General features: G+C 42.6%; 1 protein-coding gene across 9 annotated transcripts in view; it reads left to right on the top strand.

The window, feature by feature from the left end:
* Positions 1–18,846, top strand: part of Mthfs (methenyltetrahydrofolate synthetase) — a 275,932-nt gene that overhangs the window by 103,495 nt on the left and 153,591 nt on the right. For 8 of the 9 annotated variants that reach the window (XR_012443824.1, XM_074061484.1, XM_074061486.1 and 5 more), the window contains exon 3: positions 2,839–3,032. Coding sequence is in view for 8 of the 9 variants with exons in the window: in XM_074061484.1 (XP_073917585.1) it covers positions 2,839–3,032 (194 nt within the window). In the remaining variant the exon portion in view is untranslated. Of the gene's footprint in view, positions 1–2,838; positions 3,269–18,846 lie in introns of those variants that run through there. The other variant, XM_020180350.2, reaches the window with a different exon arrangement.

Raw genomic sequence — 18,846 nt, 5'->3', positions numbered from 1 at the left:
GCAACAAGTGATCAGGTCTTGGTTTTTTGTTTTGTTTTTTTTTTTGTGCTGAGGGGTTGAACTCAGGGCCTCATGCTTGCCAGGCAGGCACTCTAATGTTTGAGCCACAACCCCAGGCCCAGGTCTTGGTTTTTAACCAAATTCTCCAATCTTTATCTTTTGATTGGATGTTTTTACCCTGTGATAGTGTCTTCAGATTTCTCTTCCCCTCCTAGGAACCTGGGGATGGGCCTAGAACTGTGCTGCTTTTCTGTTGCCTCAATTTCTCTGTGGTTTCTCACCATCCTGTGACCTCCTTCATGATTCCTCATGTCTTCCTCTTTCTCTGCAGAATATAGTCTCTCCTGTGTTACATAACTCTTATTCACAAAGTCAAAATGGTGGACGCTTCTAATCTGCTATCTGTTCCTTTTTTCTCATGGCTGAAATATATTCCACTGTATGCAAGTACATTTTCTTTATTCCTACCATGATGTTTCTACCTGTTGGTTATTGTGCATAATGCCACAATGACCATAGAAGTACAAAAATCTCATTGAGACTCTGATTTCATTTCTTTTGGATAAATACTATGAAGTGGGATGTTAAATCCTCTGATAATTATAAATTTTTTTGGGGGGTGGTATTGGATTTGAACTCAGGGCCTCATACTTGCTAAGCAAGCACTCTACCATTTGAGCCATGCCTCTGCCCCTTTTTTGTGTTGGGTTTTTTTTTTTTTTTTTGAGATAGGGTCTCCTTACTTTTTGCCTGAGCTGGCTCGAACCTTGATCCTCCTGATCTCTGCCTCCTGAGTAGGTAGGATTGCAGGTGTGAGCCACTGGCACCTGGCTCTATTTTTTATTTTTTTGAAAAACTCACATGTTGTTTTCCATTGCAACTGTACCATTTTATACTCCTACTAAAATTATACCGGGGAATTGCATACCCCCCATTTTCTGCTGCTCCTCAGCCTGGTCCTCCTTCTCCAGCAAATAAGCTGTGCCCACTCCTTCTCAGCAGTTTGCTTCTCTCCTCTTGTCCTTCTTTTGCTTTCTGGAATATACCCAGACTCAAATCTGACACGTCCTTAAAAGCCCAGGCCAAGTCAGAGTACTCCATGAATCTTTCCCTGACCACCTTTCCTGTGCTGGAGTCTCTATTACCTGCTGTCTCTATTGTTTGGAGGACATTGGCAGAAGCGTCTCGAACTGAAATAGATGAATGTTACACAGATGTAAATTTTATGACAACTGAACTGGCATCTGCAGAAACAGGAACTGGGTGTCCCCAGAAAACTTTCAAAATCCTTTTCATACTATAAAGAGGAAGGGATCCTAGGAAAATATGTGAGCATGTGTCTAGGTTTGGAAGACAGAGCTGACCTTCAACTTGAGAATGCTCTGGCAACAGAAGGAGGATCTGAAGGAGCAGAGTCCAAGTGCACAGGCCACTGACCATTCCTGGAGAGACAGATAAGCTGGGCTGGGGCAGGGAGGAAAGACACAGGTCAGTGACTGGGGCCTTGTAGCAGATAGGGATTGGAATACACAGGCAGGTTTACATGGGAAGGTCATGACTGTAACCTGGTCTGCTTTGCTGGATTTTGGCAGGCAGGGTTGACAGGTATGAGCTGGGAGGCAGAGAGAAGCTGCGTTCTCACAGTTCTGCAGGGAGTCGGGACATCTGCTGATAGTGGGGGCCAGCTTCACTGGCAGTCTCGGCATCTCTACTCCTAACACTCGGTTCTGGAGTTCTTGGTTTCCAATCCTGGTATGTCTTGTGGCAATACTGTGTGAGTGGTTAGTCCATGACTAAGCTGTAGATCACCCAGAAGTCCCCAGGATGGCCTTCAGGGGGCCAAGGCCCTGTCCTGGAATCCCCAGGGCAGACTGCTGGGCTGGATATGTGAGGTGGTTCATGTGCCCGTTGTTGTACTTTGTGTTCCCTGTAGGACCTGAAGGACTATTCCCTGTGTTCTTAAGACTCACCCAGGTCCTCCACCTAGTAACCTTTCTTGCCTTCTTTATGGTAGTCCCCACACATCTATCACTGTGGTGACCTTTACAGCCAACAGGACCCTCCTTCACCCTGAGCCCCAACACTGTTCTGTGCCATGATGCCATGGCTGGTCTGGTCCAAGTGCTACTTGGTTTTTTTTGTTTTGTTTTTTAACTTGGTGGTACTGGAGTTTGAACTCAAGGCTTTGTGCTTGCTAGGCAAGTGCTCTATCACTTGAGCCATTCCCCCAACATTCCCAGTGCTACTTGGGAGTTGTTCCAGACAGAGGACCAGATATGGGACTCTGTCTTGTACCTTTGGGATGTTTCTGAGTAGGTCAATTCCCTCTCATGTGAATCTGGGATAGCCTGGCAGCCTGGCCTTGCCTGTTAATGGTAGAGAAACAAAGAGGGGGCAGGCTGGTCTGGTGCTCTTAATACCTAATTCTCTCTTGCTTACCCACTTTGAAAACAGCTCTCGCTGACTTCCCCTTCACCCCTTCCCACTCCTCCACCTGTCATTATCCTCGGGGCATTGATTCCCAAACCTGACAGGTGTGTAGAATCACCTGCCTGCTGGAGAAAAAAAAATTCTTGGACCCCATTCTTGGAAATTCTCTTTAACGGGTGTGGTTGGCCCTGTGGAATCTGGCATTTTTATAGGGATATACACAAAAGAGCTGCTGGAAGGGTGGATACAGTACTAAGTTGCTGAGTAATTGCTATTTCCTTCTTTGTCCAACTCTGGTTTGGGGATTCTCTATAGTAATGCTGTATTTCTTTAGAAATCAGACAAAGAATAAATGTCATTAGAAAACAAACCCACATGCCATTCTAAATTTGCTCCTCTTTTCCACAGGAGGACTTGATCTCATCTTCATACCAGGTCTTGGGTTTGACAAAGATGGCAACCGGCTGGGCAGGGGCAGGGGCTACTATGATGCCTACCTGAAGCGCTGTCTTCAGCATCAGGAAGTGAAGCCGTACATCATGGCCTTGGCCTTCAAAGAGCAGATCTGCCTCCAGGTCCCAGTGGATGAGCATGACATGAAGGTAGATGAAGTCCTTTATGAAGACTCCTCAGCATCTTGAGTCAGATGATTACAGAAAATCAGTGTTTTGTACCAAAGTAAAGAAAATATATGTATATTCCCTTGTCAAAAATTAGTTAAAGTGGCACAGGAAGGTGACTATAGACTGCATTTTTTTTTAGTGTAAGTATGAAATACCTAACATAAAACTATCTTTAGAACTCAATAAAAGTTTGAATACTAGAGTATTAATTAAAATGGAGGCTGTCAGTATATGATTTTCTGCTTAGCTTTTTGGTGTTAACCTGGTAAGTTTAAGTTAACTATTTATGAGGAACTGTGCTCTGATGCCAAATGTGAGAGGAAGGCAAACACACTGGGGGTGGATGCTGTATTTCACTGTATCCTGTCACGGGCTTGGTCAGTCTCTGGTGGGCATGTGGAGACTCAGTAATTAATAATTGATTTGCTGGTATTTGGTTTGGGTACAAAGTTCCCTGAAAATATTGTACCACTTCATCATTTACTCATTCTGAAAATTTCTGTTTAACACTTTGTAGCTTTTGGTGGTTCATAGATGGAAACCTTTTGTGATTTAAATATTCTCATTCAACTGATGGGTTCCCATCTCTACTATTCTGTGGTCAGCCCCTAAGGAGTTTAAGATCTGATATTTCGTAAGTTAGGAATTAGTTCTGTTTACTCCTGGCTTCTGCTTTGGAAATCAAGGTTGATGTGGGCTGGAAGTTGGCAGATGGCCTCACGTTAAGGGAGAAGTAGTTTTGTGGCGGGGAGGATTTGGTTATCACCAGACACCTAGGGGTCTTCCTAGACATGGCTCTCTATTAACGCCCTTCCTCCAGCCTGTCACCAACGCCTGTTAACCTGGCCTCTGAAATGCTTGTGACATCTGTTCTTTCCTTTTCGGTATCCTGCTGTTCTTTAGTTCAGCTGGTGGTATTTATCAGTTGAACTAGGCAAGTCTCATATCTGGCTTCTTTTGCTTCCAGTTTATTTCAGAGTGCTCTTATAAAACATGAATCTGGTTGTGAGGCACTCCTGACTGCAGTTGTTGGGGACTGTTTGGAGCCCCAAGCCAAATGCCCTCTTTTGCATACAAAACCCTTACGGGAAGCCTCCCCTTTCTTTCCCTAGCCTCTTCTCTCCCCATGCCCATGTGTTCCTTCTGTCCCATGTCCTCAGCATTGCAGTCTGCCTCTGCCCTTGCACTGTGTGAGCATACTGCACTTTGTCTCCCTTGGCTCTTCTCGGGCACTTCTGTGCAGCCTCAGAACTCCACTCCTACTTGACCTCTTCTGTGAAGTCTTCGTCTGCCCCCATGGCAGGCTCATGGTCCTTTCCTTGTTTAAATGGGTCTGGCCATTGACCTCCTTGTCATGTTGTCCTACATATCAGTTATTAGTGGCCATGTCTGTCCCCTTCACTAGACGGTGGGCTCCAAAGAACTTCTTCTGTTGAGTAGGCAACTAGATGTAGAGTGGGTGTTTGATATTATTATTTGGTTGGGGGGAGCAGGGCTGGGGTCTTGCACTTGCTAGACAAGTGCTGTATCACTTGAGCCACACCCTCAGATCCTACTTTTAATGACATAGATGAATATATTTAGAAGTGCTTCATTTGAAACACAGATCTACTGTTCTTTGGATAATAGCATATGGTTTGATATTTCATACATAAAATTAAAAAAATAAAAACCTTGAAAAATGTCAATTGGGCTAATGGTAGATCTGTAAATTTAGGACGTAAAATGACATTTATTTATTTATTTTTGCTGCATTGGGGTTTGAACTCAGGGCCTCATGCTTGCTAGGCAGGTGCTCTTACCACTTCAGCCATGTTGCCAACCCTAGGGTGTAAAATAAGAAATGGGAGGGAAATGGAATTCCTATAAGCTATAAAAAAATGTTGTTATGCTGATTAAAAATTTTGTTTAGTGTTAAATTCAACTGTAAGATCAAGGTGAATGCTAATAGAGCTGACATCACTGTTGATGTAAAATTGGTAAACCATAAAATTCTTGAGCTGTTGAGGTCTAGAAAGTTTTGCCCTGTCAACCCCACTTGTGTATTCTTCTACCAAGGGACAGTGTATAAAAACCACCTGCTCTACCCAGCTCCTCAAGTGCAGGTAGTGGTATGTGGAATCACTGGCCAGAAGATTCAGGGGCTGAAACTTAAGAGTCAGAAACTGTAGGCTCTCTCCCGAAAGCAGCTTTTCCGCAGTGACCTTTGTGCATGGGGTATCGGAAGGTAGAACGGTGCAGATGATAACAGCACTGACACTCCGATGAGGGACAAGCAGAGGCTGAGGAGAAGGCCTTGAAACTGAGGCGTACAGGTCAACATGCAGCCAGAATGATGAGGGTCTCGAGAGAGGAAGAAGTACAGATAGAAAGGAAATAGCAACCAGATGTATGCACAGTTCTTGGGGAACTGGAAGTATGTATTCTACAGAACCATGCTTAATTTAAGTAGAAAGTGAACTATACACAGTTGTAATCCATCTGTGGTTGGAAACAATACACATTTAATCTCATTGTCCTACTAATCAAGAGATTGATAGATGTGACTTCATGCAGAAGCTCAGTTCCTGGCTCCAGTTTTTTTTTTCCTTGCAGAGATCATTGAAATTCAGTTGCTCACATTGTATTTTAATCATACATGTATGTGCTTAATTCCTCCTGTAGACCTGCAGCTCCTAAAAGGCACATTCTCTTGTCAAATTCGTAGTCTGCTTCAGGACCTCCCATAAACTCCAGCACAAAATAAGTAAGCGATGAATTCTTGCTGAAGGTGTGAACCAGTCTAACATTGCTCTGCCCATGCCGTACACTTGCTGTTTTTTGTGTTGGTGGCTGTTCCCTGCTGAGGTATGTCCCCTCAGGATCGTCTCACGGTTGGATTATCCAGAACAAGTGTTCTACTCCTGCAGTGGCATCCCTTGGTCCGGCTATATGCGTGTGTCACGTGATCCATACTGCTTTTCCTTCTTAACACTTTCCTTTGCATCTGTTTGGTCATCTTCCTTTCAATGTCTGGAAGGTCTTAGACATCCTGCCCTTGAAGAGTCGTCTCTAATCCCCATGTACACGTGTCCCAAACGTATGTTTATGTATAAAATAAGGTTTATTTTTGAAATCTCATTTTAACACATTTTGAATAATTCAAAAGTCTGGTTCTAATTTCAGTAATTGGTTCTACCAGCTTTTTAGCTGATTCCTTCTAAGAGAGAGATCCAAATGCAAGTGTGTTGCAATACTCACATTTTTCCATTCTCTCTGCCAATTTTGGAATGATGTTTCTTATTGAAATCTGGCTAGTCAATATCCCCTTTCTTGGGATGGACCTATCATTCTGCATTAATCAGAAGATGCCACAGTTTTACTTCATTAGTAAATGAGTTCAAAACTTACCAAAATTCTTAGATTTTAAACCAAATTAGAAAACTCTTGCTTCCAAGAGTTTAGTTGTATAGATGTGAAAGTACCATTTTCAGTATGTTTCCCTATATTGCAGCCTGCTTTCCCTCTTCTCTCTATTTGTTATCTGTCTGTCTGTCTATCTGCCTCTCTATCTATAGTGCTGAAGGTCAACCCCAGGGCCTTGCACTTGCTAGACAAGCACTCTTCCATTGAACCACACACTCAGCTTGAAGTCCTTTTCTGAAAGTAGTTCCCTTTTGTCTCACTGGTGAAACATTCTTTTTACTCTGACTGTAATGGTAAGCATTTGTAATCTCAGAAAGGTCAAAAAAATTTGGAACACTTGGTTCTGTGCAAAAAATAGTTGTAAAACTGATCTTCAGGTTTAATAGCTCCTTTGAAAGTATTTTACCTTAAGATAATCAGGGAAATTTAAGTGAATCAAAATATTTCTCACATACATTTTCCATCACATCACAAAAAGTTGTAAATGTTCTACTGTATCTTATAGGTTCTAATTTTATTTGTTTTACATCAGTGAAATCCACTTTGTGTATGACATTTCTTGCCTCTGAATTATGTGCTGAATACTTAATATGGAGTCTACCATCCTACCTTTAAAAAAAAATTCCAGTCAAAGTAGCCATTCTGTGAGGGAATGGGAACTTAGTTTGCCTGTACAGCTCTTTCTTAGGGTGAATAATTTTGAAAAATAAGCACTTCCTCTCTCCTTTAGTACCTTTCTTCTTATAGTGAGACTGCATGAGGAAACATGTTGGAAACATCTGTTCTTTTACTCTACCTCCCATCCTGGAAAATTTATTCCTGCACTTAAGTCTTCAGACTGTCAGCAGTATCATCCAGTAGTGCTTCCTGACAAAAACAAACATTCAGTTTCTTATCCACAGTTTTTACCAAGTATTTCACCCATATTTCTATGACATGAAGAACCAGTATTTTTTAGAGTGTCATACTACTTTTTGTCTTTTGCTAATAAGTGAGAAAACCTTAAAAAGGCTAGTAAACATTTTTGATTATATTTAGTGAGCATTGTTTAGCAAGTATGAGAGTTGGTATTTCAGGACATTGAATATTGCTGAACACATTGTAGAGGTTCATCTTCTTCTTGGTCTCTAGCTTCTGTTAATCCTGTTGTCTTCCCACTTTTCACTGTGTATGTGAATTTCGAGAATCCTTAACCATGAGGGAGCACGAATCCCCACTTCAAAAGTCTTCATGATCATCTCAAGTTTTCTGGCTGACTTCTTGGCAAATCGTAATGTTTTTTCATTGTGTGGCTCATGAATAGCTGTCATTACTCTTTTGGGGGTTTGCTGTTTCTTTATAAGAATCTTTTAAAGCTACTTATTCAATTTAAGAGGGTTGGTTTAGCAGGGACAACATAATCAAGTAGGTAAGTCCTTGTGCCTGGAAATACGTATAGAAACCACAGTATGACTCAATATGCTGAAAGCAACTAAATGCCTTCTCTCACACCATCCAACAGTGTTTTCCCCAAGCACAATTTACATAACATACTTGCCCTGGAACCCTGCAAAATGCAGGTGGGGTAGGGGCTGCTGTTAATCTAAATTTGATGTTTAGCAAAACTTAATTTCTTTTAAAGACAAAGTTGAGTGAATTGCCTTGCTTGTGCTCTGGGGTGGTCACCCTGTTTGGAGGCCACTGCTGTAAGGATGCATACTCCCATCTGCATGGATTCTGGGCTAGGTAAACTGGTCACTCTGTGAGGGACTTTACCTGAGCTGCAGGGACATTAACTTCTAAGGTCCCACCTCTCCCTTGGCGGCATTAACTGTGTGTTGCTTTCAGTGCTTGCTGGTGCTGGCCTCCCCGTGATCCTCTGTCTTCCTGGTCTCACTTGTGTACCAACACCAGCCTCCTCACTCTCTGTCTGCATGCTGTGGTTGGGCTGTTATTGTGGTTGTTGGGCTTATGTTTTCTGTTTCATTAAAAGGAATAAGTTCTCAAGCTATTCCTTTATAAATGCCTTAAAGGTAAGGTGCCTTTACAAAACCTGTCACCTAGGAAACAATACGTTCCTTTCTTTTGGGTCTTTTACTTTTAGACTTTCCCTGGCTGACCAGGACCTACTGTCCTTTGAATACATCAAAAGATTCCCAAGACTAGATCAAAAACTAGAAACACTTAAGTCTCCCACTTTTCTCTGTTCCATCCTCTCTCTTCTCACCACCAGTTGTAGCTGCTTTTCATTTTAACATTTGTGGCTGATTATGACAACAGTTCATATCAGTACTGATGAACAAGATATCAGAGTGAACATTCATTGTATTTCACTGTTTTAGTTATTGTGTGTCCCATGAATGTCTTACTTATGCTTTTAAAATCATACATTTAAAAAGTACATTTTCAAAGCAAACAGTTGTTTCAGTAGTGAGTCACATCCCAAAGAGTTTGTGACTATAAATGGTGAACGTTTAGTTTATCATCAAGAAATAATCCCCTCAGAATTGAAATGCAAAAAAAAATTTGTTATTTCCTCCCAAGCTGGGAGATAAAGGATGCTGTGTTAATTTGAAGATCTGGGTTGAGACTCTGTGGATGTTGACTGTGAAGAATAGATACATTGCTGTAACTCCTAAATATCTGCTATTCCTCAAATCTAGGGACAAAATGGACTAAATTCCACTTCCTGTAGGCATACTCAATATAACAGCCAGTGGACGGTGAGATTACTTATCTGTGTGGTCATCTCCTGTAGGCCATTTTCCATATCCATTCATTATATCCATTAAGAATAACCGCTTATGCCACCTACCTGCTTATCAGCCTTTGTTGGTTCCCTTGCCCAGAGAATAAGATCCAGTTTGCATATAGGACCTTTTCCAACCTGGCTACATAAGCAAATCATCTCAGTCCATCTCTCTCTCTCTGTGTCTCTCTCCCCATACATACACAGCCCTCCAGACCAATAATGCTAGTTACTTCAGCATCTAATGTGCTTGGTAAGAACTAGATTTTTACAATTGAATATGAGAACTAGTCTATAACAAGAGAATTGTGTTAACCAATAGTAGATGGTCCAGGAATGAGAGATTTCGGCAAGGTAACCAAGTATTCTAGAAAGTGAATATCCATCTTTATTGGTATGTGGATCACCTGGGGATCTTGTTAAAAGGTAGATGCTGATCCAGTACATCTAAGGTGGGACCCGGGATACTCATTTCTAACAATCTCTGGTGACATGCATGTTTCTGGTCCCCTTTAAGTAGCAAAGTTCTAAGCCCTAGTTACAAGTGGCTTTTTAATTCAGATTGATTAAAATTAAATAGAATTTAAATCTCACTTCCTTGGTCACACTAGCCTTTTTATAACTGTTCTATAGCCCCATTTGGCTAGTGCCCACTCTGTTGAATAGCACAGAGAAAGGGCATTTTCATCATTGCAGAAAGTTCTGTCAGACAGCAGTGTTTTCTAGAGTATGAGTTTTCAAACTGGTTTCTGCAGACTGCCTATTAAATCAGAATCTATAGAAATAGGGAACTGGAAATTTGATTTCTAACACTCCCCCAGGGTATTATTATGCATGCTAATGTTAGAGGAACTGTGTGTGTGTGTGTGTGGTCTAGGTATCAAACCCAGGACTGTGTATGGTAGCAAGTACTCTGCAGTGAGCCCCATCCCCAGCCCCTAGAACACTTCTATAGGGATCAAAATTCTGATGTCCAGAGGTAAATTTAATGTGGGAATAGGCAAATGTTAGAGACGGATGGGGAAGTTCAGCTTAAATATCCTTCTTTCCAGCCATGATAATCATATCCAGGTGTCTCCAGTTGCAGGCGGAGCTGATGCCTGATACCAGACCCTTTGGTTTGAGGTAGTGGCAAGGAATCCAGGGGAGGGGAAGGAAAATGATACAGCTCTACAGAACTCTCTGCACCTGCACATTCCCTTCCTTTATAGAATCTGCTTCATCTCTTGTCTTTTCTAATGCAGCCTGTAACTGGATGATGGTGAGGGCCAGTTGGAGAACCATTTATGCTCCCCATTGGTAAATCTGCACAGATGTGTTTGGTGGACACCTCTTGTGCTGTACTACGGAGTACTCTCTGTAGTTATTGATGTAGCAAACTGGCTGCATACAGGTGAAGCCATATGACACCTCTCCTCATCTACATGATTTTCCACCCTGACATGTCACATCTCAGTGAGACCCTTGTAAGAACCTTTGTAGCCATGCTGGTGCATGTGCTAACCTGGATTTGTAGGGGAGTTTACCAGCAAGGGACAGTGCTTGACCAGGACAGGGCATCAGCTAGTGGGTAAATTCTCTCTTCTTCCAGCCCTTAAGAGGATCACTGGGCTAGTAGCACTGAGTCTCTGTGCATGGTGATGATTGGCTGGATAATTCACCCTCAGATTGGTCTTGTCTCTTCTGTTTCCCTCTTCTCTGGTCCCTACTCCTGTTTCTTGGAATTGCTTCCCCAAGTACACTTTTTGCATGCAGTTCCTTGTCCCAGGTGCTGCTTTTCTGGGAGCTCAGGCTAAAACAACATGCTTATTTATTACTTCTCTTTAGAATGTGTGGATACTTGTCATCCATTGTCCCTACTTTGGAGATTCTGAAGAAACTACATTAAAAAAAAGCCCCACCTAACATCCTTCCTACCATCATTATTGTAAACAGAAAGTTAACAGACACAAACTGATTGCCAGGCACAACTCCACACCGGGTGTCAGTCTGCACCATGTTCCTGTTGATGTGGGTTTGTGTTCTTCTGGTTTTTGGATGCAGGCGACGTGAGTTGGACAGATAAGCCTTGATTTAGATGTTGTTGAGGACAGCTCTCCAAGGGCAGGAGGTAAATTGGAGCCTATAGTCTGAGACTGCTTGGAGTCTGTAATATATCAGCTGTTATTTTTTGCTTCAAGCAGAGACTGAACTTAAGTAAGAAAAAAGAAGTATTGGATGAAGCCATAGATGCTGTGGCATGCCTTCCAATTCCTCCTTAAGACTGGGGTATGCTTTCCTTCAGTGCCCAGGATGTTGGCTGCTAGTAGAACAGAGCTGAGGCCCTCCCTTACAGTTGCCCTTCATTAGGGAGAGCCACCTTGAAAGGTTGCATCCCTTTCCTGGTGGCAGCCTGCTCCTAATACCTACCTGATCAGTGTGGAGGTGCAAAGGTCTGGGCCCAGTGTTTCAAGACAGGATTCTGTGAAGAACCATCCCAGCTCCAGTTAACCGAGGGGAATTCCTGAGGCCTGTGTCATGTTTCTCTTTGCCTAGTCCTGTTTCCCTCCCTCCCTCATGGGGACATTGTTCCTGAGAGCACTGTCTAATAAATTTTCTGTACACAAGGCTCCGACTCAGTCTGCTTCCTGGGGAACTTGAACTATTGCAGCGATATTGGGGAGTTTGCAGAATTGAACCAAACATAAGCCTCAAGAATGACAAAAAGGTAGCTCCAGAGGTCTTAGTGGGAGAAATTTACAAACTTTTCCAAGTGCTGTCAGGGCATCTCTGCTCAGTATTCAAATTCTTGGGAGAGAGCATCTTTTTTTTTTTTTTTTTTGAGGGAGAGAATTCATTTTATTTCTTTTTTTTTTCCTTTTTCTTTTATTATTCATATGTGCATACAAGGCTTGGTTCATTTCTCCCCCCTGCCCCCACCCCCTCCCTTACCACCCACTCCACCCCCTCCCGCTCCCCCCCCCTCAATACCCAGCAGAAACTATTTTCCCCTTATCTCTAATTTTGTTGTAGAGAGAGTATAAGCAATAACAGGAAGGGACAAGGGTTTTTGCTGGTTGAGATAAGGATAGCTATACAGGGAGTTGACTCACATTGATTTCCTGTGCGTGGGTGTTACCTTCTAGGTTAATTCTTTTTGATCTAACCTTTTCTCTAGTACCTGTTCCCCTTTTCCTATTGGCCTCAGGTGCTTTTAAGGTATCTGCTTTAGTTTCTCTGTTGCTTTTAAGGTATCTGCTTTAGTTTCTCTGCGTTAAGGGCCACAAATGCTAGCTAGTTTTTTAGGTGTCTTACCTATCCTCACCCCTTACTTGTGTGCTCTCGCTTTTATCATGTGCTCATAGTCCAATCCCCTTGTTGTGTTTGCCCTTGATCTAATGTCCACATATGAGGGAGAACATACGATTTTTGGTCTTTTGGGCCAGGCTAACCTCACTCAGAATGATGTTCTCTAATTGCATCTATTTACCAGCAACTGATAACATTTCGTTCTTCTTCATGGCTGCATAAAATTCCACTGTGTATAGATACCACATTTTCTTAATCCATTCATCAGTGCTGGGGCATCTTGGCTGTTTCCATAGCTTGGCTATTGTGAATAGTGCCGCAATAAACATGGGTGTGCAGGTGCCTCTGGAGTAACCTGTGTCACAGTCTTTTGGGTATATCCCCAAGAGTGGTATTGCTGGATCAAATGGTAGATCGATGTCCAGCATTTTAAGTAGCCTCCAAATTTTTTCCAGAGTGGTTGTACTAGTGTACATTCCCACCAACAGTGTAAGAGGGTTCCTTTTTCCCCGCATCCTCGCCAACACTTGTTGGTGGTGGTGTTGCTGATGATGGCTATTCTAACAGGGGTGAGGTGGAATCTTAGTGTGGTTTTAATTTGCATTTCCTTTATTGCTAGAGATGGTGAGCATTTTTTCATGTGTTTTTTGGCCATTTGAATTTCTTCTTTTGAGAAAGTTCTGTTTAGTTCACTTGCCCATTTCTTTATTGGTTCATTAGTTTTGGGAGAATTTAGTTTTTTAAGTTCCCTATATATTCTGGTTATCAGTCCTTTGTCTGATGTATAGTTGGCAAATATTTTCTCCCACTCTGTGGGTGTTCTCTTCAGTTTAGAGACCATTTCTTTTGATGAACAGAATCTTTTTAGCTTAATGCAATCCCATTTATCTATGCTATCTCTTAGTTGCTGTGCTGCTGGGGTTTCATTGAGAAAGTTCTTACCTATACCTACTAACTCCAGAGTATTTCCTACTCTTTCCTGTATCAACTTAAGAGTTTGGGGTCTGATATTAAGATCCTTGATCCATTTTGAGTTAATCTTGGTATAGTGTGATATACATGGATCTAGTTTCAGTTTTTTGCAGACTGCTAACCAGTTTTCCCAGCAGTTTTTGTTGAAGAGGCTGCTATTTCTCCATCATATATTTTTAGCTCCTTTGTCAAAGACAAGTTGATTATAGTTGTGTGGCTTCATATCTGGATCCTCTATTCTGTTCCACTGGTCTTCATGTCTGTTTTTGTGCCAGTACCATGCTGTTTTTATTGTTATTGCTTTGTAATATAGTTTGAAGTTAGGTATTGTGATACCTCCAGCATTGTTCTTTTGACTGAGTATTACCTTGGCTATTCGTGGCCTCTTGTGTTTCCATATAAATTTAACAGATTTTTCAATCTTTTTAATGAATGTCATTGGAATTTTGATGGGAATTGCATTAAACATGTAGATTACTTTTGGGAGTATCAACATTTTTACTATGTTGATTCTACCAATCCATGAGCATGGGAGATCTCTCCACTTTCTATAGTCTTCCTCAATCTCTTTCTTCAGAAGTGTATAGTTTTCCTTGTAGAGGTCTTTCACATCTTTTGTTAGGTTTACACCTAGGTATTTGATTTTTTTTTGAGGCTATTGTAAATGGAATTGTTTTCATACATTCTTTTTCCATTTGCTCATTGTTAGTGTATAGAAATGCTAATGATTTTTCTATGTAGATTTTATATCCTGCTACCTTGCTGTAGCTATTGATGATGTCTAGAAGCTTCTGAGTAGAGTTTTTTGGGTCTTTAAGGTATAGGATCATGTCGTCTGCAAATAGGGATATTTTGACAGTTTCTTTACCTATTTGTATTCCTTTTATCCCTTCTTCTTGCCTAATTGCTCTGGCTAGGAATTCCAGTACTATGTTGAATAGGAGTGGAGATAGTGGGCATCCTTGTCTGGTTCCTGATTTTAGAGGGAATGGTTTCAGTTTTTCTCGGTTAAGTATAATGCTGGCTGTAGGTTTGTCATATATAGCTTTTATAATGTTGAGGAACTTTCCTTCTATTCCTAGTTTTCTTAGAGCTTTTATCATGAAATGATGTTGGATCTTATCAAAGGCTTTTTCTGCATCTATTGAGATGATCAAGTGGTTTTTGTCTTTGCTTCTGTTAATGTGGTTTATTACATTTATTGATTTTCATATGTTGAACCACCCCTGCATCCCTGGGATGAAGCCTACTTGGTCGTGGTGAATAGGGGAGAGAGCATCTTATGGGCCTTGTTTGGGTTCGGAATCATGCCCTGTGAGCAGAAATCCCTAAAGTAGTTGATGAAAAAGAATAAATGTGTCTCCTGGACCATGGCACAGTACACACTCACCCCCCCACACACTTACTGTGGTTCAGTTTTCCATGGTTTCATTTACCTGTGTCCAACCATAGTCCAAAAATATTAAATGGAAAATTCCAGAAGTAAGCAATTTGTAAGTTTTAAATTGCATAGTGTTCCAAGCAATGTGATGAAATCTTGTGCATCCTAACCCATTGCCCTCAGATGGAATCATTCCTTTGTCCAGCATATCCACACTGCATTACCTGCCCATTGGTCACTTAGCACCATCTCAATGATCAGATCACTGTCACAATGTCACGGTGCTTCAAGTAGCCCTTGCACAGCAGTCTAAAACTACATCCCAATGCCTGTATCATTCACCTCACTTCATCTCATCACATAGACATCATATCATCTCATATTATCACAAGGATAAGGGTGAGTACAGTACACTAAGGTAATTTTGAGAGTGATCACATTCACATAACTTTCATTGCAGTGTATTGTTTCAGTTGTTCTGCTTATTATTAGGTGTTATTCTTTTACGATGCCTGATTTATAAACTAAGCTTTATTGTAAGTATGTACATATATATATATATAGGATAAAGGATTTTATACTGTCCATGGGATGGACCCCAGACATCCTCTTAGGGTCTTACTCACTGCATAAGGAGGATAACATTTCTGAGGTTCTCTTGGAGGAAGTTGAATATGCTGACTGAGGACAGGAGCTCTAAGCAGATGATGCAGTGGCTTACTTAAGATCACATGTTGACAAAGGACACAGTGGCATCAAGACCCTGGGGCAGAAGCAAGCTGGAAATGATCCAGAGACATTTTCCCCAGTGCTCATCAGGTGTACAACTGAAATGGAAGGATATGTCTGCTGACTTATCTTGCTGCTTGGGATTGCTTTATGTAGGGCTAAGTGTCCTGTCTTTTATACCTCAGGGCCTACACCTTGAGCCACTCAACCAGCCCTTCTTTGTGATGGTTTTTCTCAAGATGGGGTCTCGCAAACTGTTTGTCTGGGCTGGCTTTGAACCACAATCCTCCTGATCTTTTTCCCCCTGAGTAGCTAGAATTATAGGTGTGAGCCATTGGTGCCCGGCCTAAGTGTCCTTTCAAGATTAAGTTCTGCCAGACTTGGTGCAAGGACCTTATCTCCAGGGGATGCACATGTAGCAGGTTTAATGAGTAATTTCTACACAAAATCTCACTCTTTTCCTCTTCTGAGTCCATAACCACCTGAGAGATAGAAATGGGTCAGGTGGGATAGGTCAGAAGATCAGCTTAGTTAAAGGGACTGACAGATGTTGCTTTGTGTGGCTTCACAGTGCTAGACAGTCTGCATTGGACACACCCATCCTGCAGCCAGTCATAAGCACAGCTGGCCAGCACCTGTTGTCCTTCCTTCAAGGGTCAGGAGCACAGCACATGGCACTGAGCACTCTTCCTACTGGGAGTCAGATCCAAAAGTGACAGAGGGAGATGAATCCTTCATAAAACTCACCAGCTGGAGTGGGAGGAGAAAGGGGACAGGGGTGTTACTCTGGCTAAAGTCCATCCACATGAGCGTATGGAGCCAGGAAATGGACACGTGGAACAGCTGCCTTCCATACATCCACATAGTTTAGCATATTCTACTTCTACTATACCCATTTTACAGAAAATGAGGCCAAGGCCATATTCCATGTAAGTGCTGGCTCAGGGTCGAAACAAGTCTGATTTTAAAACCCCTGTTCTGTTACTGCACTGCTGTCTCTTGTTCCTCATTTGGAGTGCAGAGACAACAGAGCAGTCCTGGAAGGCTTAGAGAGGGCTTCCTTCCTGTGCAACTAGGCCTTGGTCTCTCATGCAGGAATTCTGCCTGTTTGCCATTCCAGGCTGTCCTCACAAGGCCAAAGAAGTTGCCATAGAGGTCTCACCGGGCCTCCCAGCAAGGAGTCCTGGACCAGGGTTGGGGAGGGTGGCTGCTTTAGCTCAGCCATTCTGGTCAGGTCAGCCCCTTCCAGCCAGGGGCCAGACCAGCTGGGGTTTCTATATCAGCTCAGGAATGGCCTATGTTTCATCCTCTGTGGTGATGAAGCCCCAAGACTCAGCTGGTCCTCAGCTGGCTAATCTGTCCCGCTGAACTGTGATGGCTTCCCCAGATATAGAGTTTTATCTTGATTTCCTTACAAGCTTTTCTGGCACTCACTGAGTGGTTATGTATTTTGCTTTTCAATCTCTGCAGCTGGTTCAGCCACTTCACACCCCTTCTCTTTCTCCTCTCTCCCTTTATCTTCTCTCTTTATTTTCCCCCCATCTTTCTTTTCTACCTGTTCCTAGTCCCCTCCCCCAGCACGCCTTTGCTCCCCTCTGCACTGAGTCTCATGGAGATAGGCCTGTCTGCAAAGGAAGAATCTTTGCCCCATGAATATTAGATCACAGAATGTTTCCCAGTAGAAGGCAGCCCTATAGGAACAGTCCGCTAGAGGCTAAGGGGCCAGGAAGGAGAGATGACAGGAGGGGAAGGGTTCTATACCTTACTTTATTCTCTCGACAGACCCCAGAATAAGTCCTGTCTGCATTATTGTCCCCTGTAGAAGCATTTTTTCTACCATTTAATCCATTAGTCTTTTATTATAAAGCTTAGAGAAAAGTTTTTTAAAAGCCCATCAACCTCAGCCACCAGGAGGGAAATTTCAGAGAATGAGATATCTGATTTCCAGGTTTATTGAAAAACCCACAGATAACTGTGTGGCTTCTCATGCAATCTCATAAAACAAGTGCAGCTAGGTGAGCTGTTTAATAATGTGGGATTGTTGGCCTCGAGGGTGGGAGAGAGGAGAGCTCACCTCTGGCAGATGCCGACTCAGGTGGAAATGAACACCACTGCTCACCGTCGCTAGTAGGTACCATCTGCGGGGGCAGCCAGTGACCATGTGGACAAAGTGCTCAAGTCTTTCCAAACCCTGAAATTATCCCCTCATGTCAGCCACACTCTGGAGCTTGCCTTGTTGGGGTAGTAACAGGCTTTCAGAGGCATTTAATCCTCACCCCAATCCTGAGATGGGTATCATTGCTGCTATTTGCCACAGGAAGAAAAAGATGGTTCAGGAGAGAAGAAGCTGTTGTAAAACCATGGAACTGAATGGCAGAGCCAGGGCCATGACCCAGGTTTTGCACCCCCTTTGCAAAACAATCAAGGCAGTGAGATTTTACAGAAGCCATCCTTTGACCTGTGGGGTGAGTGAGGCTTAGGTGGGTAGGGATGGGGGCATGAGGTAGAGGCAATAGACATAGGAGTTATGTATAGCCTCTGAGGTCAGGATTTATGGTTTCAGATCCTGACTCACTTGTTAAGTTACTCATACAGTGGGGAGTGATAATTGTGTTTCCCTTAGAGGTTTGTGGTGACAGATAAAAGAGGTAGTGTGGATAAAGCACACAATACCAGTATCTGGCTTGTAGTAAATGGATAAATGGCGTACCTTTGGACCTGCCTTTAGAATCAAAGGAAATCTGTGAAAGTGGCCCACATAGCGCCTGTCTTGCAAGGTAATCCGATATTTTCAGTCCCTTCCTGCCACCTTCCTTGCAGGTCCTCTGCACCTGCTTTCACTGCTGTGGTCTGGGATGCCTGCAGACCCCTGGTTAGATGAGCAGCTTCTTGAAATTGCCCTGATGCAGTGTGCTGTCGTGGCCCTGGCACACAGTGTAACCTCAAGTGACCTCCAGCTTTCCTTCTTAGGCCTTAGTTTTCTTGGTTAGAAGGGGTAAAGACAGAGCGAGATTTGATAAACCTCTACATCAGAATCACCTCAGCGGAAATGCTGATTTGTGGGCCTTGCCACAAGTTGACCTAATCAGAATCTCTAATGGTGTTTGCTATGGTTTGAATATGGTTTGTCTCCCTGAAATTTATGTTGAAATGTAATCCTTCCTAGAGCGGAAACTTAATCCAACTATGGTGTTTAGAGATGGGAACTTTGAGAAGTGACTAGGATTAGATAGAGTCATCAGGGTGGAGCCCTCATGATTGAATACTGCTGGTAACTTTATAAGAAGAGA

This window comes from Castor canadensis, chromosome 19, assembly GCF_047511655.1.
Source record: "Castor canadensis chromosome 19, mCasCan1.hap1v2, whole genome shotgun sequence".
NCBI lineage: Eukaryota > Metazoa > Chordata > Mammalia > Rodentia > Castoridae > Castor > Castor canadensis.
This window is presented reverse-complemented; position numbering and strand designations above follow the sequence as displayed.